The following is a 23179-nucleotide window of genomic DNA, read 5'->3' on the forward strand; positions in this document are numbered from 1 at the left end:
GCGGCATATGGTTGATTATCACAAAATATATATATAAAAAAAAAATCAAGGCACTTACAATGGAAGTGAATGGGGAAATTTTTTGGATGATTTTAAAGCAGAAATGTGAATCCTTCTAATTTTATGAAAGCACTTACATTAATATTTCTGTTAAAACTTGTGTTTTAAGCGGTTTAAGATTTTATAGTCAATTTAGCATTTTAGGCATTAGCCTACATGTCACGGCAAAGAAGTAGTAAAATTAGTTATAATCACATTTTTTTCACACTAAAATCATATTAACACACATTGTTTAGGTGTACTATTGAAATAGTATTTTTAACATTTACGGATGGCCCAATTCACTTCCATTCTAAGTGCCTCACTGTAAACATGTGGCCACATTACTGACATTTTTTGAGCAAAAGGTCAATTGACTATTGTCAAATAGTGTAGCGATGCATGAAACACAGCTCAAACAGAAGTCGCTTTGAAACCAAGTAACTTTCTGTTCATCAACGCGGTAAATTCGCATTACCAATTTAAATCTGTTGCGAAATCTGCGAAGGAAAATCTTTCGCCATCACAATCGTGTGGATTCCTATTGAAACAGTAAATGTGACCGCACCTTAACCTAGATTTTTTCTTTTAAACAAGTCCTTTAATCTGATGTGTACAGAAAGAGTCCCTAAAGGTACATATTTCAATGGTTTTGCGTTCTCTCGCAGGAACGTTTTTTTTGTGTTCCCCCAATAAACTTTGCGTTCATTTCCAAAACCTTTGCGTTCCCCTGAGTTTCCCAATTTTAGCAAATTTTGAGAACGGAAACATTTTGCAAGCGGATGCAAAAAAATTTTGGAGATCGCAACCATTTTGCAAGTGAATGCAACATTTTTCAGGGGAACGCAAACATTTTGCAATCGAACGCAAATTTAGGGGCTCCGTAGAAGTCAGATCCTCCCTGATGCATGAAACAGTCAACAGAATCATTCAAATGTTTCAAATCTACTTGACTTCTCATCTAAATCAGAGTCATCACGTATATTAAGTTTATAGAGCTTTGTAACTGTTCACAGCAGGAACACTGGTTCTTACGACATCTAAGCAATGATTAGCAATAGATTTGTTAAAAAAAAAGACTAAATTAACAAATTATTGCATTGTGTATAAAGGAAGACTTGAAAGATTTAACTTTATTAGATAAAATTGTGTTGCATTGCTTGTTACATTTTTTTAAACAACTAATTTAGTTATATTCTGAATCAGAGTTCAAATTTCGTTCAATTCGTACAGTATACAACGAAATTAAAGTGAAAATGCCGGCTTCTTACATTCAGTACATTTCTAGGTAATTCCCATTTGAAAAGCGCTCTTACGTAACTCCCGTGTTTATCATGCACGCTGCATTCAAATCTCAGGTATATCAGTAGACGACAACACTACTGAGAAGTTCACAGTATTAAAAAGGCCAGTACCACACATAATCGCCGAAAGTGCAAATCAGATTGGAGCTGACACACAGCATTGGGTTGCCAGGACAGCTGGGTAGCCTTGTCGAGGGAAGGGCGTCTCAAAGTCATACTGCTGCCTCCAGAGAGGAGACTTACGTCACACAGCGACAAACGGGAGACCGGGGCAACGGAATGGGCTATTGTGACAAGAGATTGTTTCTTTGGAGAAGGTTTGGGGGCAGCGTAGTAAGAAATCGGTGCGATTCTCAAGCCGAAACGTACTGGGGAGGGGGATCCTTCGGTGGAATGGCGATCGCCTCTTCATAGGGTGGAAGTAGTACCTGAAATTAATGCAGTAACATATTAGTAAATGCTTTCCTTATTTTCCATGTTTCCCCATTTCTTCTGTATGCTGTATTCTTAGATGATCAGGACACACAAAAAAAGAAAACGATAAGTTTGAGCTGTAGCAGTTAGCACACATGCTAACACATTAGCACACATGCTAACACGTTAGCAATGTTTGCGATGAACATTAGCTTGCTTCTAACTGAATACTGTGCGGTTTATACTATAAACTATTAAAATAGTATGTAAAACAGCACATTATGCACAATAAAAGGTTTTAAAGAGTAGTAAGCTATACATTTGGCATATAAATATCATATTTCATCTTGGAAATTACATTTTTGGATTAAAACATCAAATCAACTTGCATAATGAGTCAAGAAAGAGGTTCAAGATCTCATGTCTGATATTACTTCTGGTTTATTTTGTCACATTGGACATGGTATTGGAGAGCCTTGCATTGTGGAATACATATTTTTATGCATATTTTGGCAGTAGGTCATCTGTACAGAGCCCCGCTCATAGAATTTGTTTTCCACAACTTAATTTGTTCCCATTAAATCATGATTGAACTAAATTAAGGCACCAAACTAATACATTTGTGGCCATGTTAACAAATGCATTAATTTGTAGCCATAATATCTATATTGCATACTGCATGTAGTATACATACTATATACTGAAGAAATAGTAAAAGTAGCACAGTAGTATGTATTCTGAAAATAGCCATTGAGATATGGTGCTTATGTGGAAAATGCAGGTTCGAATTCTGCTTGCCGCATGCCCAAAACCCCTTTCACCTTTATCTTCTTATCTCTTTTCTCTCTACGGTCTCCTGTTGCTTTGCTAGTCATTTGTAAACCACGGCCGAGTCACACATAAAACAAAAGCATTTTCAAGCCACTCTGGATAAGAGGGTCTCTTTCACCCTCTTCTGTCACAGCAGAGAAAAGTTAATCCTCCCTGTATAGAGCAACCAAAATTCTGAAAGACCACATTCTTTGTTTAGGTACTGTTATGAAAAGATTAGCTAATTAGTAATATGGTCATGAATGCCCTGAGGGGATCACGTTCGCACCTTGTCAGGATGGCTGGAATGCGTCAACCGAGCGGATTTCAAATGAACCGAACAAGTGTGGACAGTTATGTAACGGCCTGCAGTTGAATAGTGAAAAAGCCCTATGCTTCTCAATGGCCTTTTATTTCTATTCTTTCTGTCTCTTTTTAAAGCATCTGACCACTCATTATGCTGGAAGGTCATCTGTGGAATTCAGCTGAGTGACCCGGGCAATCCAATTAGGCCGATCATCACCCACACCCAAAAAATACGAATATTTTTATACTTAATTGCATACATACATAGATACAGATAAAACGTATATCTTGAATGCACTGAAAGTCCCTTTAGATAAAAGCGTCTGTCAAATGCATTGAATGTAACTCTTGGTATATGTGAGTTGTCAGTGACTGGAGGGCTGTGAGGGTCAACAGAGCAGCAGGACAGATAGACAGAGGCAGTAAGACAGGATTTCTTCTGGCAGACAGTACTGGATTAAAGCACAGCACAGTGCCCTCTCTAATGCCCTCCATAAACACTGACTCAACAATACTGAGGGCATGAGGAGAGCGTCATCATTCATGAACCTGCTGGGATGCACATCAGAACATCCCCTATTGCTGTGCAAGGATAAACTCTAGAGCAGACTACATGACTGTTTCTTATGACTGAATTATGTGTAGGATCAGGAACTGAGAACTGGATGATTTTATTTATTTGTGGTAATGGTTCATGACCATATATTTTTTTTTTGCTGACTAATATGCAGCATGACTAGTGTAGCATAATTTGTGAACAAATGACTTGTGTGTTGTTTTAGGTTTATTCATATTTTGAATTGGCTTTTATTTGATATTTTTTTAGTTTTTATGTTAATTTTTGTTTATTTTTTTTAGTAATTTTGTTATCTGCTTTTGTCCTTTTATTAGTTCGTTTAAAAAAATATTGCTATTTAGGAATCTGAATCTAAACAAATGTTAAATATATACATTCAGAAGAGAATTATTTTTTTATAATTTATTTTTTCTTTTAATTTTAATGTAATTTAGATGTTACCAAAATGTTTTTATCCAGTATTTTGTTTATAAAAATATAAACCTCATATAGTTATATGGTAATAATAAAGCTAGGATGAATTATTTGGGGCCTCCTCAAATGTACTAAAAGAATCATAAATGGAATTACTAAGGAACTGGATTTTTTAAATGAAATCAGAATCTGAAACTGAATAATCAAACTCCCTAGGATTCCCATCCCTAATCACGCTACCACTACAAGAGTTTTGGGTCGTAAGATTTTTTTATATATTTGAAAAGTCTTGTATGCTGTATTTATCTGATTAAAAATACAGTAAAAACAGTAAAACTGTGAAATATGATTTCAATTTAAAATAGCTTGTAAAATAAAAATACATTTCTATTTAAATATATTTTAAAATGCAATTTAGTCTTGGAGCCATTTTCTTTTATTATTAATAATGTTGAACACAGTTGTGCTTCTTAATATTTGTGTGGAAACCATGAAACACTTTTTTCTCAGTATTCTTGAATAGAAGGTTCAAAAGAACAACATTTATTTGAAATAGAAATCTTTTGTAACACTGTAAAAGTATTTACTGCCACTTTTGATCAATTTCATGCATCTTTGCTGAATAAAAGAGTTACAAACCCCAAACTTTTGAACGGTATCATAACAGTTTATGTGTGTTCATTATGAAAACATCTGCAAATGTGAATGTAAAGAAACAAAACAGTGTACGTTCAAATAAACCCTTGACTTACTGTAGTGTCATTTGTGGTGACATAAACCAGGACCTCTGTAGTGCTTCTTCCACTGACGTATCTGTAGCAGTTCCAGACACAGGCAATAAGGTAAGCCTAAAGAGAAAGAACAGCCGTTGATGCTAAATAAAACACCATCATAAATCAGGCGCATAAGGCTTAGCAATAAAAATAATGAGCCACAGATACAGTGCCTCATCTACATTATTTAACTTCCAGAAGGTAAAATATATATAAAAAGAACATATGGGACAAATAACATAAACATCACGATTTTTTCCCTAAATTTAATGTCCAAAAACTGGTCACTTTTCTTTCTTTTTGCACTTTTTTCCCCATTTTTAATCATAACCTCAGCTATTTGCTGTTGTATTTGAGGAATTGCTAAATGAGTACAATGCCTATTAATCTAAAAACTGTCGACCGTATCTGCTTTAACTTTTCTGGTTTAAACCTTTGGTCAAATTTACAATAATGTTAATTCATATTGCTTTAGACAGATCACAATGCAATAAACAACCTATTAGACTGTCATGCATACAACAGCATGGGGAGGCAAGCTAAGAGGTTAATTTTAGCACACTGTGTTTATCCCAGAAGAGTAATCTGCCTCTCTCTAATGCGCGCAGGCTGTCATAAAGCCATTTGTATCACATCTGAAGTCTTCTGGAAAAGTCAGGCTTCTAGAAGGACAACACAGTGTTCGTCTGAAGCAGTCAGGTTCACTAGTCATCTTACAGTCCGCCACATCTAGCTATAGTGAACCAGAAATGAACTGGCAGATCACAACGAAGGGAAAGTACAGTTGTTTCGCATTACCTTAAAGGCTAAGATGCATCCAACAAAGAGAAGCACTGCTAATACTAGGCACATGTTGTTTGTGGACATCAAGTCTTCTTTGTATGGAAAGGTCCCAGGCTGTTAAAACATAATGACACATCGAGTCACTAACAGAATGATAATTTGCAATATCAAAAACTCAAAGTCATGAGATCCTTACCAACTGCTGAAGATAGTCCTGTATAGTGTTGGGGTAAACAACAACACTTATTGCTACCAGTGTGTTAAGAGCAAAGTCAAAGATCTGGTAGCAGAAGAAAGGAATGATCCATGCAGCATGTTGCTGAAAAATAGAAAAAAAGAAATCATTTTACTACTCGGCACAAACCAATTTTTGCAGAATCAGAATGAGCTTCAAATGATCCTCAAATCTCATTTCCTCACCCTAATGTTTGTATTCAATGCAAGAAAGAAAGTCTTATGGGTTTGGAACAACATAATGGTGAGTAAATGATGGAAGAACTTTAATAAGTAAATAGTCAAACCTTATATGCACCATAGGTTGCCATTCCACAAATCATAATCATCAGCAATGAGATTGCAGCAGCGATACACATGTCTGTGGAGGAAAGACAAACCACATCAGATCTGCACAATGAATATTGAGTTTAACGGCCAATATGTACCATCTAGGATTGGGTAAAGATATAGGAAGAAAGATTTTTCAATTTCAGTCTGAAAACAAATCATATATTTCATAAAAATCCCAAGATTGATCTTTTAATACGAGAACTGAAGAATTTCACTGAACATTATTTTGCTTCTTCTTCTACATAGTTTCTGCTGAGCTCACTAAAAAAAACTTGGTTTTACCAAATATGTTTTGAAAAAATGTTAAAGAAAATGTTACTGAATTTGACTGTTTCGTAGTGTTCATGTTAATTAAACGTAAATATTACAGTAATGCAAAGTTAAGAGATTACCTCCTTGTACGGTTCAAAGTATCAGTTCATTTAATATAAGATATATATCTAATCAAAAATTAACTCAAAATGATTTATATCTAATAAAAAATTAACTCGAATCGACATTAACTCAAATGTAGATTTAGTCAGGTAAACCAACTAAAATACAGATCAGACTGAACTGAATGAAGAAGACTTTGCGAAAAAAATTAAATCAATATATCTGAAATATATCTATGAAAATTGTAATGAATTTTATTCATTCAAATGATAATTATACATCATTTCAATCATCTGTTGGTAAACCACTCTGGTAAACTCTGACCATGAATGCTCATGCTGACATTCTAAATGATTAATGCATGAACAAACTTACTAATTTATCAGAAAAGGCTAGAGACTGATATATGAGCCAGTCAGATTGCCTGCCTGAGTTAAAATTTTAGTAGTTCAGCCTAGTGCTCACAAGACATTACAGGCACTCATGAACTAGTTACCTGACCTATTATCTATAGTACTGAATTAGCCAAAACAACCACCAAACACTCATTCTCTCCGAAACACAAGCATATCTCATGTTTTTGGAAAAATACGTTTTACGGATAATAATACAGCCTAGTAAGCACATAGTGGAGGAAAACAAGTAAACTAACTTCTCTAGTTTCTAAAAGGGAGACTGTTTGAACACACTGGCAACAGCAGATTCCTGGCCTTTTTTAGGGAATGTCTTATATTATCATTGACCATTAAAGAGGACCTATTACATATATTTGTAATGACGTGACGTCACGCCCACGCCACGGATGCATAAGGCACACAAACACTTCGGAAGTTTCGTAGTTGTCGTCATCTGATTGGTTGAATTCTACAGGATTGTGTTTTTTGAACATGCAAGCATGAAAAGCTATTCTAGCAGACCCCAAAAACAAAATCAAGACTTTGTAAAAGAGCATAATATGCCCTCTTTAAATATTCAGTTCAGTCAACGGCTAATATTACAGTTTTTCTAATCTCTGACACTTCTGAATGAGACACTGTAACTATAAAATTAATTTGAGATGCTCGAGCTCTCAGTACTGCAAGTAAATTGAGAGCACTGGTGCTGGTCTTTGAAATAGCTCCCTCCACATAATCTCCTCCATATGTTTAAGTACACGACTCAACCGTACACTGTATACTTCAGCTCCTGTTACAAAACAGGCTTCATATAACAGAGGCCAGATGCAAAGCAGCCCAAACCAATTACAGGGAATCATAGTTTGAATCCTGCTGATGAGAGTCAGTTTTAATCAAAGTCACCAGAGCCAGAATCTATAGCAGTGCTGATACCACCAGGAAATACGATAGCAGTCTTTGAGTTCTTGCTGAACTTAAAAAGTTGATGCTGATCTGTTTGTTCATACTGGCATAGAATAACTATGGGAGATTAAATGTCTCAAACGTACTTGCATCGTCCATGACGTCCAAATCCGTGCCGAGTTCGGAGCTGGTGAGGTGGTAGTGGTACTGGACTGGGTCATTGAGAGCCGACAGCAGGATTAACAAAACCACTGCATTGATGAGCTGAAAAGGACAGAGAATATATACCGGTATATATATATATATATATATATATATATATATATATAATTTTTAACAATATAGATGTTTAGATAAATTAGTTTTTAGGCAGAAGCAAACAGGATCAGCAGAAAACAGGAATCTTATGTTTTAAAGTATAAATTGAGTTTTGGAATAAACTGCTCGGATTTAATACAAGTATTCTCATTAACAAAGTTTATTGTTTAGTTTATTATTAGGCATTTGGATATTTTAATAATGTTGTTCGAAGTATACAAATAAAGGTCTACTGTATTCGCATAATTAACTTTCATAATACATGCCACATAATTAAAATTATAGTATTCTAATAAACACACATACATATATATATATATATATATATATATATATTTATATATAAGTTAATTAAAACATGAATATATATGTATTATATTATTATGTTATAATATTATACATATATACACACACATAATATTATAACATAATAATATAATACATATATATTCATGTTTTAATTAATTGGTATATATATATATATATATATATATTGTGCTGTTTGACTTTGCAGACCAAACAAAAGACCAATCAATCATATTATGCCATTAGCTCTTGAAGGACATTTATATTTAATTAATCCGTGACACACATTTCCTTTATCCTCACTCACTGTCTCTTATAATGTTTTGTCTGTGGAAGCATTTTCCTGTCTGTGTCAATAAACGTCACTGTAGTTTTTAGGTTAATGAATTCTGTAGTTCCTTGCAATGCAGAAGAAACTGGAGGTGACCAGAATAGTCCACTGTTTATTACTCTCTATCTCCTATATTTAGGTCTTTGTTTGGACACAGTTCGATTAGACAACTTTCTTTAGTTACAGTTTCAAGCTTAAGATCAAGGATTCTTTTTCTATTTATACTACGCAAAGGAGCTCTAGTTTCTAAAACAAGTCTCAACTAGGAGGAAGCACGACATCATGGGAGCAATTACGCGTTGTTAAACAATCATTTAGTGGTTAAATTATTTCATTCTTCTCAGATTTTCTCTTTCGTATTTTATTTATTTTTCATATTCTGTCAGCGGTGTTGCTTTATCTATAGCATTAATCAGCACAATGACATTATGAATCATAAATGTGCGGGGAGAATTTTGAACATCAAGAATTAGGCATGCACAAAAATGCTGTCTACATAGGTAACACAATATTATAACGACCATTTTTAGTAATTTTAGAAAAAACTTTCAATTAGAATTCTGCAAATATTTATAATTTACTAACAATATTCAAAAATAGTTTATGCTGGTTATATATATATATATATATATATATATATATATATATATATATATATATATATATATATATATATATATATAACTATAAATAACGTTACATATGTTATTTAAAATAAGTCGTCTTGACTCTCACCATATACCAGATGCCCAGGATAATGGTGCCCGTCCGTACATGACAACACAGGCAGCAGCTGGTCGTGTACCATCTGTCCCACGGCGAAATCATCATCTTTCCGTACAAAAACTGCACGACTAGTGCATGTGTCTTTATCTTATATTATAGATTTATTTTTATATAATTCGATGGAATTTTTTTTTTTTTTGCTGCTACAGCTCACCGTCGCAGTTAAATCCTGTGTTGTTTCCGTTTCCCGTCCCGTCCCGTTTGTTCGGTTTGTTCCCTACCGCTGCATTAATCCAGCAGCTCATCTCCGCACCACGTGACCAGAGGGGGATTTGGTGTGACGTCAGGGGCCCTCTGGTGCAATTCGCTCTTCCAGACCAAGTCACTTGACTGCAGACGTCACGCCTGGAAGTCAAAATTTGGGTTTATTTTTGTGTTGTGTGAGAAAGATGATGTAAAACATTTAGGAAGAAACAGTTATGCATAATTTGACCTTTTGTTACAACAATATTGTCATTCTATCTGGGGCAAGTTGTCACAGTGGAACCTATTATAGGTTTTTCAGCTAAACTTAAACAGTAAAGTAAATAATAAACAAAATAATTTTTTGAAATTAAACAGTAAAAATGTAAAGGATTTTGACCAACACATACTGTAAATAATAAGCTGTATTAAATGCATAACATTTCAAACATTAATAATAAATAAAAAAATAGGCCTAGATTTTTGTTTAAAAAATAGCCGCTCTTGAACTTTCTATTCATCAATGAATCAAAGTCACAGTTTCCACAAAAATATTAAGCAGCACAACTGTTTTCAACATTGATAATTATAATGTTTATAATTAGAATATTTAGAATAAATGTAGGCTAAAATATATTCAAATAGAAAACAATTATTTTAAATTGTAATAATATTTCATAATAAAAGCTACTATTTTAACAATCAATAATAGAAATAATAAACTTGCTCCACATGAAGAATATGATATATGTCATGTTGGCAAATCCGAGCACAGTTTGAGATATGCTTATTCAGATGAAACTCCACAGATGACATAACTGGGGTTCTTTTTTAATCACAAAAGCCTCCCTTCGTCTCCATTTGCTCTTTGCCTAAACGTGGTTGGATAAATGATTGAGATGATCTCACTTCTTTTTTTTCATTTGTGATCGACATTTAAACCGTTCATTGTGACAAAACCTTGAAAACCATCCCTATAGTGACAGGCGATACACATGGATATGAGAAACGCAAGTAAAAACTGGAGCAAACATGTCTTCGGATGCAGACTTATTCCCCCTCTTGCTTACAAAAGTGTTGATAATCTCCTGTGAGATTATATGAAGGGATTCAGTGTTGATGAGGACAGGGCATGCTCTACGTGACAGAGGAGGAGAGCAGATGGGCCATACCACCAGTGAGACAGTGTGTGTGTGTGTGTGTGTGTGTGTGTGTGTGTGTGTCCGCTAAGCCTCTGTGGGCGGCAGCTTCATCACTGCATCAGGGGATTTACAGCTCTCAGCCAAAGTAAGAAAGTTTAACAGATACAAATCAACATGGTGACTGTACAAAGACTGAAAGGTTCACTGGTTCTGTTTTTTTATTTATTTATTTTTTATCACTAGAGTGTTTAATTGTTCTTTAGCCTTTAGTCTGGCGTAAAAAGTTTTGTTGTGTTTGTTTATTAATTTGTAGTTTTTGTATATATTTGTTTTAGCTATACAAGCTTTTTTCTTTTACTTAAATTACTACACTACCATTCAAATCTTGGGGGTCATTAACATTTTTTGTAGGAAAATAATACTTAAATTCAACAAGGACACTTTAAATTGCTCAAAAGTAACAGTAAATACATTTATAATGTTACAACAACAAAAAACAAATAAATAAAGTATCACAGTTTCCATAAAAATATTAAGATGCACAAGTGTTTTCAACATTGATAATAATCAGAAATGGTTGTTGTTGTTGTTTTTTGCATTATTAGAATGATTTCTGAAGGATCATGTGACACTGAAGACTGGAGTATTGATGCTGAAAGCTTTGACATCACAGGAATAAATTACATTTGAAAACCAGTTATTTTAAATTGTAAAAATATTTTATAATAGCCTACTATTTTACTGTATTATTGTATCAAATAAATCAACAAATTGAAGAACAAATCAATGGAAAAGGATTAATGTGCCACAGATCCAAAATGAAATGAGAAACGGGCAGGAGAGGTCAATCTCATATGACGTGAGACTGCATCATTCAGGATGCAGTACAATCTAGTGAAAACCAACAAATCTATATTGTCTAGTGCATGCTTTTGTTAGATTAAAAAAATAAAAAAAAAAAATAAAATCATTTAAAAAGAATTGCATTTCTTTCTATGTAACGTTTGGACCTCTAGCGGTTAAAAAAAAAAAAACCTGCATGTATTTTTAGGAAGAACATTGCTGTGGTTGTGCTTCGGCCTTGCGTGACTGTGGATGAATATGGTTCTTTGTCCTATAAAACACTCACTACAGGGCCAGAAATAACCAGTGTAGATGGAAAGGATCTCAGGATGACTAGCTGAAGACGTTACTGTAGCTTTACCCATTAATAGACACGGTACTTCCTTGAAAATAAATTCCAGCACACACAGCACTAAAACCATAATAATATGACCCTTAATAGATAATGCTTCACAATTAACTCTGTTAGAGAGCTATGGCAGTTTACGGGTTCAATAAAATACCGTACTCACCTGTTGAGTAATAAAAACACCATCTCTGTGTCGCTTTTACAACATTTCAAATCCCTCAGTTCTCGCCATTTCTGAAAGTCAAGACAATGTTGGTTCTGGTTTTATTATGCATTCGGTCGCGTTCTTTGCCAGCAGACTGTCCTCCGTTTGGCTTTTTAACGCGACTCCACAGAGGTTCAAGATTTCTTGCTGACGTAATTGTCTGCAAAAACCATTCCCTCAGGTCTAAATATAAACCTTTATAATATTACCATAATTAATCAGGGTTAGACAACACGTTGTGAAAGGATTGATGTCTTGACTTATTTTAACAATTTTGATCAAAAAAAGTTAAAGTAGCTTTAAATTAATGTGCTTGCAATGCAGCAAAATAGTGTAACCTTGACATTAGAAACGTTGTGAACCTAAATATTGATGGATAAATAAAGACACAATGTGCTGTGTTTGCAGTCTAAAGATGGATTAAGAAAAGGCTGATAACTCTTTAAATAATAACTGAAATTCCTCATGAAATTCCATTATGACTATGCTGTGGGGTTTAAGCAGATTGGATACTTTTAAACTAAATGATTACATTTCTTAAATATAATATAAAATGCACTTCATGGAGTCCAAACGGCCTTTTATTTTATTTAACAAATCAGCAGCTCAATAAGCTCAAATAGCAATCTTCTTTTATTTAACAAATCAACATAGAAATATTGCATTGACTTAAGTAAACATGATCATTCTTAAATCCATAAATTTGTAGAAATACGTCATTTGAGTAACCTCTAGAATGATAAACTAAGGCAGGCATCCGATGCTAGACCCGAGTCCCTCAGAAACACATGATCTACTGAAATTTACAAAAAACCATGGGCAAAACACCACTAAGTCAACCCAAATATGAATAAGCATTTTATCCCCCCCTCCCACATCCATTCATCATCATCATTCATTAAAGCCTATTTACAGTGAGTGGTACTTGCACAAGTGAACAGAAAATCAGGACGTTGTTCATCACTATATAAATGGTTAAGTTCATGCAAGTGCAACACTGACATCAATCAAATCTGAAAGGAAAAGTAACGCCAAACCTGCTAAAAAGACTAGAAAATGAGGAAGAGAACAGAAAGCATACACTATTAAGTAGGCTATAGATTAAGGCAACAGATTCCTGATACTGATACTGTTTTAGTGTCATGGAATTAAAGCTGCGCTAATAATCATCAACTTTCCCAATCAAAATCACATAAACCTACTAACTAACTCAGTCAAAACAAACATGAACAAAAATGTAATGTTCACATTGTGCAAGAAACAAATAAGTAAATACACATGGTATTTTACAACCTTCAGCACAGTGCAATTACAAAGAGTTTTACCATATAAAAAAAGCCCTTATAGTTCTATACATATGGCGTGGCTTTTTCTACTTTAGTTTGCAGGAAATAAAGCATTAGTCAACTAGTAGTTGATTAAAAAGGGAAGAGTTGTAACTCTAAACATCTCCAAGATCCACATACCCAGTTACATGGGTAAAAAACATATACCGGTACTCAGGACGGAAGAAAGGCTCTAAGAAAATAGGTTTATCATTAAAAAAACTTCTCTGTAATATAACTGTTCTCTGGTTTTCCACCACCGCGATCTAGAGGATTACAGTAATTCACCTCACAGAAGAACTGCTGGAGGAGACGCGGGCTCACAGCGCCTCTCTGTGGCTTCTAACAGGAACTGCAACACTTCAGAAACTGCTGGACAGCAAAGTGCAATTCAGCAGAACTAAAGTGCCACAGGAACAGTAATAGATGGAAAGAAAGTCGATTTCCCAAATGATTTCAACCCTCCAAGTTCAAAATCAATTAAGCATCTGTTGGAAAATAATGATCATGAATGTTTTGCTCCACTGAAAGCATGTCTGATATTAACAAACCTCAGTGTGGCGTAATAGTGCACATAAGTAGTGTTCCAGCCCACAGACTGCTCACCTTTACTCTATAGTTTTCATTCTTTTTTTTTTTTTTTTTGCTGAGTTCTTCCAACTCAGTTTTGTTTCTATTTTGGATTTTATTTTAAAAGCACAGTCAACTTTTCAGTATAAAATTCTGTACTGTGGAATTATTGCATAAACAATCTATTTGCATAAGCTATCCTGGATTTTATTCACAGTTCATGTTTCTCTCCTGGCTTTTTTCTTCTGAACTTGCTTCGGTGGTTCCCAATTCTGATCAGATTTCTCTGTGGGAGCAAAAATGGAAAAGAAAATATACATTATTTTCAGCAAGATTATCATACATTATTAATGTTATTATATAACATCCCAAAGCCACATCTGAAAATCTAGGACTTAAAGTTTTATTTATGTATTTTTTTGGTGGCGAGAAAAGCGTGGATAAATGACATACAAACAATATTCTGAAATTAAGTAAAAAAAAAAGAAAAAAAAAAGAGGCTTTTGGACCTGTATGTGGTAAAATGCATTTACCTCACACATTATATTGATGGTAAAGAGGACTAATTATGCCCTTTTACAAAGTATTAATTCTGTTTTTGGAGTCTACTAGAATGTGTTTTTATGCTTGAATGTAAAAAAAAGAACCCTTTTTACATATTTCACATTGTTGCAGGACCTCACTTTTCAATCTATCAGTAATGCTCTGTTTAGTTCCTGTCTCTATGAAGCCCCTCCTGCTGAAAAGGGCAAAGTGCTCTGATTGGTCAGCTGGACCAGTGTGTTATGATTGGTCAATGCTTTTAACAACTCAACTATGTCTCACCCCTTTTTTTCCAGTATGCCTTGGAGAGAAATTATTTGAATTTAATATGTCGTATATGTTCCCGAAAGAAAACTCAAGGTGTTTTAGGGAGTTGAGAAACAGTGTTTCTCTGTTGATATAGAGAATTCCTCCCTTTAGAGTGGACTTTGTGCTTTGTAAACAGAGACATCACATACTAAAAAAGCCTAATATGCCCTATTTAAACATTCTCACTAGATTCACCATTTCATTTGTGATTTACTTACTTGAAGAAGACTGTGGAGGGATATTTTGCTTGGATCCCTCATCCTTTGGAACATGAGGATGAAGCTTGACAGTCACACTCTTCTCTGCAGGAGCAGAACCTTCTGGAGTCACCTTGAAGAGGAACATACAATCTGGTCAGTCAAGCAGAATTCACAAAGTGTTGACGTTTAAGCGTTCATGTGTCGACTCGCGGTTTATTAAAACATGATTTGTACCTCAGCGGTTGAACCTTCTTCCTCTGGTCTCTTCTTTTTCTTTCGTCTCTTAGATTTTCCACCTCCTGCAGGATCTGCCTGGTCCTTGTCATCATTTGATTCCTGCAACCAGAACGAACAAACATTTAGCAAAATCTACTAAAAGTACATTTATAAAATTATAACTAGGGATGTGCCCAAAGCCAAATACCTTAATAGGAAAGGCACAGATAATGCCTTCAAAACAAATAATGAATTCAACCAAATAATAGAAAAAATATTCAGCAGACAGTCATTTCTTGTGTTTGCTGAATCACAGGTGAGAGGATAACACAATATTATGCATAAACCTCAAAAATCACTATGCAATATAATGCGTGTAAGAAGTGAATGAGTGTAAACTCCATGAATGAAATGAGCACAAATTAAATAACTGCATTGCTGTCTCAGTGCGTCTCTCAGAAATCAGAGCTTGACGAGAGGAATATCAACTAAGATACTAAATCATACACATTTTCTTCTACTTAATACGTGTATTTAAATGATTTAAAATAAATGAAATGAGCATAGCACGACTGGAAATCAAACAGCCGCATTGCCATCTCTTAAAAACCAGCTCTGTCAAGAGTAATACCAATTAAGATACTGAATCGTACACATTTTCTACTTGATGTTTCTATTTAAGTGTTTTAAACCTTGTATGATAATGATAGGCTACCATTTCTCTGTAAGATGGCAAGCATTCGTTTATTTTGAATTTTTTCAGATTTGCATTTGTATGCATAGTAAAAGTAATTTTAGTGATTTTTAACCACTAAATATTTTCGTTCAATTTCCATGTTCTCCAATCAGCCATTTTATATAGTCCGACTTGTACATAAAGTTAAAGTACGCAAAGACAACTTTTTTTATTTAACATTTAGTATTATAATTAGAAGATATTTAATTATGTATTTATCGAGATCGGGAAAGATCCTTGAGGCATGTCTCGACCTTGGGTCGCCTGAAGTACAATTTCAGACAGATTTTAAACTGTCTTTCCAATTCATATTAACTTCTGGTTAAATCCTCACCCACTTCTGGTTTTATCTAAATACAGATTCAAATATTTTTTACAGATACATATCCAAATATTAGCTCCACTGCACACCCCTTATTATAACTGTTTTTTATACCACAAGTGGGTTGGAAACTGGAATCTCTTTCAAAGCAGGAGCATCAACTTTGGGCTCATAGTTCCCCCATAACTCAGCTGGAGCGTTCCAGTCTGAGCTCGGGTCCACAGCGGAAAGACCATCTGAAATCATACGGAGACACAGGAAATGTTAATAGTCTTTTATGATATACACTATCATTTAGAAGTTTGTGGTCAATGATTTTTTTTCTTCAGCAAGTACACATTGAATTCATCAAGTGTCAGTAAAGACTTTTTAATAAGATCTCTAATGCTGTTCTTTTGAAATTTCTATTCATCAAAGCATCTTGAAAAAAATATGCATCACGGTTTCCACAAAAATTTTAGGCAGCACTACTGTTTTAAACATTGATAATCAAATGTTTCTTGAACACCATATCAGCATATTAGAATGATTTCTAAAGGATCATGTGACACTGAAGATGTATTTTTGATCAAATAAATGCAGCCTTGGTGATTTTAAAAAAAAAATCTTACCGACCACAAACCGATATTTTGTATTAAAATGTATTCTAGAAAATACTGTCTCTCATTTCTGAGTCTAAATAAGTTTTGATCTTACTGGAGCTGGACCATTCATTGTCAGGGGCGGGTGTATTGTCCCATTTCCCTATTTCAATGTTCGATTTAGTCCGAGTCTCTCCACCTGTAAAACACATGGGAAAAGATGATTAATATTTGTAGTGTTTATTAGCATACAAGGACAAAATGATGTGCTCCTTACAAGAATGCCCTCTTAGTGAAAATAAAAGGTTACACATACCTGATGGGTTCAGTCTAAGCATTGTTAAGTTCACTGGGTTTGGTTCTGCCTTAATTCTTCCATCCAAACTAGTCCATGCCCCTGACAAATAATAAGACAGCATGTTTATCCACAGCGGCTGTAAAATTGAAAAATATTACTTGATAAACCAAATTTATAAATATAAAGTACTGTGATAAAGGTGTTACTATGCTAACCATCTTAATATAAAATTAAGTAAAGTGTAATAACCCCAAGGTTTGAATTTATTGGAACTACCATCTAATCATTTACTACACATAAGAAGAAACTCCAAGCTCTGTCACAATTACCTGAAAGCTAAAAACCCTCAAATGCAGCCGTAACTGTTATAAACTCAAGGCAAGGTCATAAACAACTGTGATCTATTACCTTCTGACTCTAGTTTCCAGGTGGAGTTATCACGGTTCTTTTGCCCAAGGGTCTTTTTCCCAGTAGACCACTTCTCGTTGTTTAAAGCGCTTGTTTGTGTTGACTTCACAGGCTCCTCCATTAACCCTCCACCGTTCACAGAGTTCACATCATTACAGTTAGACGTCACTAAAGAAAAAGGTCATATTTGTAAGGTATATTCTGAGTGACACCGTTCAAAGTTTAGGGTTGCTAAAATGTTTTTGAAAAATAATGCATTTGTTTGATCAAAAATACAGTAACAACCATAATGTTTTGAAATATTACTACAACTTGAATTAATGGTTTTCTTTTTGAATATATATGAAATGTAATGTATTCATGAGATGGCAAAGCTGAATTTTCAGCATTAGTACTCAAGTTTTCAGTGTCGCATGATCCTTTAGATATCATTCTGAAGACGATCTGGTGCTCAAGAACCATTTTTATGATTAGTCAAAAATGTATAATGGTTTCCACCAAAAATTAAGCAGTTTTCAACATTGATCAAGTTCAAAAGAACAGCATTTATTTAAAATAGAAATCTTTAGTAACATTAATGTTGTTAATGACATTTTTAATCAATGCATAATTTTTGAATAACATTGTACATGGAATCTATGCCTTTTCAAAGTGTATAAAAAAATACATAACAGCAAATCTGGAAATTCAATCAAATTTAATCTGTTTGACAATAAAAGTCTATTATATTATCTTTAAATATTTAATAATTTTTTTCAATACACTTAAGACAGAAAAAGAGGAATGATCACAGACTTTCTATTCTGTAAATTAAATGTTTTTTTTTTTTTTTTTTTTTTACCTGGGGCTGTGATGACATCACCCTTCCCGGCCTTGGCACGTGATGACTCTACAATAAATCAAAGGAAAAGATCTCTAATGATTAAAACTGCTTAGCGTCTTAAAGGAAACCCCTGCGTATTAACCTTATCTTGAATGCCATCAGCACAGAAATATACAGAGTAAAATCTAAAAAGGACTCAAAGGAAAGGCGTACCCTTGTTCTTCTTGGTGCCAGCTGTGACTGTAACCACAGGCTGCTCCACCTTCTGGCTGGCATGATCTCCAGCTTCAGGGCTCCCAGAGCTGTCGCCAGGGCCCTTCTCCTTTTTGCGCTGCTGACGTTTCTCTCGATTACTGACCTTGGTTTCCCAAGCACCTGCTAAACACAGTCATACTGAAAAAGAACCTTCTCAAAGCAAGCAGCTCACTTGAATTTATTTAAGCAAGATATTTTGCATTTCAACTTCTGAATCTAATTACTAACAAACAATTTCCATACTGAAAAAGTCAAGTTGCCACTACAGTTTGGTAACCTAGTTTCATACCTTCATCAGGTTCCTTGCCATCGGTGGAGGAAACAGCTTTGGTTGGCTTCACCTCTGGTTTTGGTTTCTTCTTGTTTTTCTTGGTCTACATAGGAACCAAAAACACTCATTTACAATTTCCTGACAAGTCATAAAGCAAGAATCTTCTTGCTCTCACTCTTACTACAGACACAAAGTGCCATTTCAGACATATTAAGATATCTTAAAAAGCTTATTTGGTCTTGTAAAAACTATGCCTAAAGTTTGAGGCCTTGGGACAAAGTACATAGTTTCCCCTCTGGATGTACCCTACATTTGCTGTATCTGCATTATCAAATTACAGCCCGATACTGACACCCGACCTCTCTCAATCACTGTTTACAGACTGAACCAAGGCTGGTGCAAACGTTCATAGCCCTACTTGAAGTGGAGTTCGAAATTACATTTACAAGTTCTGAGTACAAGAATGAACAACCAAAGTCATATTTTCAAGCGTTGGAAGGGGTGTGTAGATTTGAAAGACTGGAAAGAGTGAACTAATATAGATAATATCCAGGGATTATAAGGATAATTATCAGCTACTGTGGCTAGTGGTATTCCAAATTTACTAGCCACTCAGCATTTTCATTGGCAACAATTTTGACATCGATACCATGGGGAAAATGGAATTTTTTAACATTATCACATAACTTGGAAGCAGGTATATTAGGCTACTGTCATTTTAAGACCCGACGCACGGATCTGTTACATATGCGTTCACTTAAAACATAACTGACTGTGTTTACTCGTGAACCAATAACTTAATTTAGTACTGAGAGGCGGCTTTGTATGCGCTCACTTTGGGTGTGAGCACAATCTGCGGGATTGAGTAAAATTAGGCGCAATCCCACGCAGAAATTCAAGCATCCAAACATTGCATTTTTTTGGTAACACTTTAGAATAAGGTTCATTAGTTAACTACATTAGTTAACATTAACAAATGCTGAAGAAGTATTGTTCATTCTTAGTTAATCTTTGTTAATGTTAATTTCAACATTTACTAATACTTTATTAAAATCTTGTTAACATTAGTTAATGCACTGTGAACTAACATGACCAAACAATGAACAGCTGGATTTGTATTAACTAACGTTAACAAAGATTAACAAAAACAGTAACAAATGTATTGCTCATGGTTAGTTCATGTTAGTTAATACATTAACTAATGTTTAATAAATGAACCTTATTGTAAAGTGTTACCATTTTTTTTATATTAATTCAACCCACCAAAGTGGCTAGTAGGAATGACTGCGTTACACTCCACTACTGAAATCCACCCGCATTTAGCGGGTGTTAATGTCAAGCATGTATATAACATTATATATCTATTTTTTTTTTATCTATCACTGTTTTGTATCAGTGAGCAGAATGCAAGTCTGTAGTGCTGGGAATGGGATGACATGAAATATTCACCTGATGTACCCCACAAGATTTTAAGTTATTATTTCAATAATTTAACAGGAGTCAGGACATTCGTATGTTCACAAGTTTCTTATGTCAGTTAATAATCAAATGAAACGTAGGTAAATAAAGTTGTTGTTTTTTTTATCTCAAAGTGCTGTATAAACATTTGCAAAAGATAAATCATTGCATAATTATGTTTGATGATGTAAGCAAAAAAAAAAAAACTCCAAACGGTTTTGCTATTCAGAGGAGCTGCAGAGCAAACCACCCTTTACTGAAGTAGCTGCCAAATGTCTAAAATACTACTACAGTTATTGTGACTACAAATATATAAACAAAGTAACAAACCAATACACTTCCTCTATGAAACCAGAATGAATACTTCTATGTGGAACAACCTTTGTATCTGCAGGTGGCTGTGCTGGTGCTGGTGAAGGAGGGGGTTTCTTCTTCTCCTCGGTGACTTTGATTTCCTGCTGAGGTTCAGCCACTGTCTGTCCATTCGCCTGGGCCTTCTGCTGCGAGCACATGACAGTTACAAACCAACAAACTTCACATTTCCTTCCTCTATGAACTGACAGTGCTTGAAAACTCCACTTAGGGCACGAAAACTGTCACAATATGCGTTAGACTTACAAAAGGTGGTGTTTAGCTAAACCGAAAGTTGTGAAAGCGTGAGTTAACCGGTCAGCTCTACAGTGCTACGTGGCTCTTCTATCGCCTTCGTGTCTCTTATATCACGACACTCGAAATATTAATAACAAGGCCTGATTTGTTCATTTAATCTGAAAGGGGACGATAAACAATTTAGCATGACATAATTTTGATAGGGGAAAGATTTCTATATCAACAGCCGTTTCTCACTGGTTTTGACAGGTTAGCACGTTAGCAGCTACTCGTGCTAATCTCTAACAAGTTGCATATGATTTATAGGACTGCATCTCAAAACCTTAATAAGCTGTCTATCTATCTCTTAAATGTGGGTGTCACATAAGTGTCCAAAAGAGCTGTCTAGGAAGGCAGTTGTCTTGGTTTTGAGATAACAGCCATTAGCACTAGGAAATCACGATCACAGGCCGCTTACCTTGTCGGATGCTTTCTTTTTGTTCTTCTTCTTCGGTTCGCTTGGCTCGGTCTTCACAGTCTTCGGTGGCAGGGCGGTCTTGACCGGGATCTCGGCGACGGTGCTGGGACTCACAGTAACAGGGACCGCTCGGCGCTTCCTCCGTCCACAGGCCGGGAGCACCACCAGCACAATCAGCCCGATAAGAGCCGTGCTCAGAATCAGCCACGACGGATACTGCTCCGGCTTTATCCCCAGATCAATCCCCAGCTCGGCTCGGAGGAAATCCAGGCCGGAGGACAGCAGCCCGCGGATACGGTCGGACACGTATTCGGCTCGCTGTGTGGCTAAAGTTCGCCAGTCCTGGTCCATTTTTAGCAAGCGGACAAGAACCGCACGAAGAGACGAATAATGAGCTCCTGCTGCTGGCAGCGGGAGAGAGTCAGTGGACGGCAGGAGGGAGTGGCTTTAGAAATGCTTGCTTTCTTGCATGATAGTTGTGTTTCAATACCTATCGATCTGGCTACCTAGAGACAACACTTTTTGGGCGTCATATGAGGGCGCTGCATTGTTGTACATCGAAAAGAAGTAGAATCGAAAGAAATGTAAATATTCTAGTTCCGCTTCTGGTTTATCTTGAACGAGTTCTTTCATAGTTCAACTACTACCTTTGCCTTTGCGAAACAAGAGTATATATATTTTTTTTTTAACTATGCCTATTGCCAAATTATGAGATAATTTCGGATTTAAGCAGAACATATAACACAAAAATAAATACGTAAAAGTGAAATAAATCTAATTCTTATTCATAAATGGTTATGATTCATTAAAAAGAACCGACTCAAACGAGTCATTCATTCAGGAATCCGACTAAACACTCTCACAGTCTATGCTCTATATTCTGCGGAATCACTTTAAAGATACGGAACCGAAAGTTTTATAATTCTGTACAAATATCTTTGACTTACGTGTCATTTGCACAGTATTTGTAATCGATTAATCAATTGCGAAATATTTAACCGGTTCTGAATAAGATCAGGTTTCGGTTCTCTTAACCCTGAACACAAGTGCGTTCAAGTTAAAGTTCACCCATTTGTTTTTGTGTAATTTCCTCCCCCTCAAGTTGTTCCAAACCTGTTTGAATTTCTTTATTCTGCTGGACACAAAAGAAGATATTTTGAAGAATGTCAGTTACCAAACAGTTGATGCCATAGTATTTATTTTTCTTCCATACTATGGAAGTCAATGGGGTCCATCAACTGTCTGGTCAAAATATCTTCTTTTGGGTTCAGCAGAATAAATACATTCCTACAGGATTGGAACAACTTGGGGGTGGGGTGGGTGTAAATGATGACAGAATTTTCTTTTTTGGGTGAACTTTCCCTTTAAGATGTCCAAAATGCTGTCTATGTGGGCAACTCACAAGGTTTCAGCGACAGCAGATGACAATATAGCTACAAAAAGGCTTCAATCAAGTTGAACGCTGACTGTTGGGTAAAAAAAAAAAAAAGCAATACCATTAATCTAAAATCTTGATATTAAAAATGAAAAATCCATGGCGTATCAACCTATCTACAAAAGTGGCTCTCTGTGTCTTCCTATATTTTTACTTCTTTCTTTGTATTTATTCTATTTTTTCTTTAATATTTTTTACAGTTTGTTATTTTTCTTAGCTGTCTGCAGTTTCTATTCGCAC

The 23179-nt window shown here is 35.1% G+C and overlaps 2 protein-coding genes across 6 annotated transcripts; both read right to left on the reverse strand.

Annotated features, from left to right (window-relative positions):
• Positions 1 to 1109: 1109 nt before the first annotated feature.
• laptm4b (lysosomal protein transmembrane 4 beta) lies at positions 1110 to 9602 on the reverse strand. Its single transcript, XM_056233931.1, has 7 exons — positions 9351 to 9602; positions 7807 to 7924; positions 5942 to 6015; positions 5617 to 5739; positions 5436 to 5534; positions 4617 to 4712; positions 1110 to 1771 (listed from the first exon to the last, which is right to left on the reverse strand). The coding sequence occupies exons 1-7, from the start codon at positions 9444 to 9446 to the stop codon at positions 1697 to 1699; spliced, it is 681 nt and encodes a 226-aa protein (XP_056089906.1). The 5' UTR covers positions 9447 to 9602; the 3' UTR covers positions 1110 to 1696.
• A 3136-nt stretch (positions 9603 to 12738) lies between these two features.
• On the reverse strand, positions 12739 to 21954 carry mtdha (metadherin a). 5 transcript variants are annotated; one of them, XM_056233921.1, is made up of 12 exons: positions 21505 to 21954; positions 20819 to 20938; positions 18999 to 19083; positions 18668 to 18832; positions 18473 to 18520; positions 17632 to 17799; positions 17242 to 17322; positions 17041 to 17124; positions 16459 to 16580; positions 15305 to 15406; positions 15089 to 15200; positions 12739 to 14304 (listed from the first exon to the last, which is right to left on the reverse strand). In XM_056233921.1, exons 1-12 carry the CDS (start codon positions 21853 to 21855, stop codon positions 14237 to 14239), a joined length of 1506 nt encoding a protein of 501 aa, XP_056089896.1. In that variant the 5' UTR covers positions 21856 to 21954; the 3' UTR covers positions 12739 to 14236. The 5 variants fall into 5 exon arrangements, with proteins under 5 accessions (XP_056089896.1, XP_056089893.1, XP_056089894.1 ...); XM_056233918.1 differs by lacking the exons at positions 12739 to 14304; positions 15089 to 15200 and having other exon boundaries at positions 15272 to 15406; positions 20819 to 20935; positions 21505 to 21952; XM_056233919.1 differs by lacking the exons at positions 12739 to 14304; positions 15089 to 15200 and having other exon boundaries at positions 15272 to 15406; positions 18668 to 18829; positions 20819 to 20935; positions 21505 to 21951.
• Positions 21955 to 23179: the final 1225 nt, after the last annotated feature.

This window comes from Rhinichthys klamathensis, unplaced genomic scaffold (assembly GCF_029890125.1).
Source record: "Rhinichthys klamathensis goyatoka isolate OS25496 unplaced genomic scaffold, OSU_Roscu_1.1 h1tg000384l_1, whole genome shotgun sequence".
Lineage (NCBI taxonomy): Eukaryota > Metazoa > Chordata > Actinopteri > Cypriniformes > Leuciscidae > Rhinichthys > Rhinichthys klamathensis.

Bases quoted from the DNA above. Each gene is read 5' to 3' on its own strand.
- laptm4b (XM_056233931.1), bottom strand. From the start codon at position 9,446: ATGATGATTTCGCCGTGGGACAGATGGTACACGACCAGCTGCTGCCTG. The intron at 7,925-9,350 runs GTGAGAGTCAAG...TGTCCTTTTCAG, and splicing joins TCCTGGGCATCTGGTATATG to CTCATCAATGCAGTGGTTTT. The intron at 1,772-4,616 runs GTAAGTCAAGGG...CATTAATTTCAG, and splicing joins TCACCACAAATGACACTACA to GTACTACTTCCACCCTATGA.
- mtdha (XM_056233921.1), bottom strand. From the start codon at position 21,855: ATGGACCAGGACTGGCGAACTTTAGCCACACAGCGAGCCGAATACGTG. The intron at 18,833-18,998 runs GTATGAAACTAG...GACTGTGTTTAG, and splicing joins TGGCAAGGAACCTGATGAAG to CAGGTGCTTGGGAAACCAAG. The intron at 17,800-18,472 runs GTAAAAAAAAAA...CTTTTTCTTTAG, and splicing joins TGATGTCATCACAGCCCCAG to TGACGTCTAACTGTAATGAT.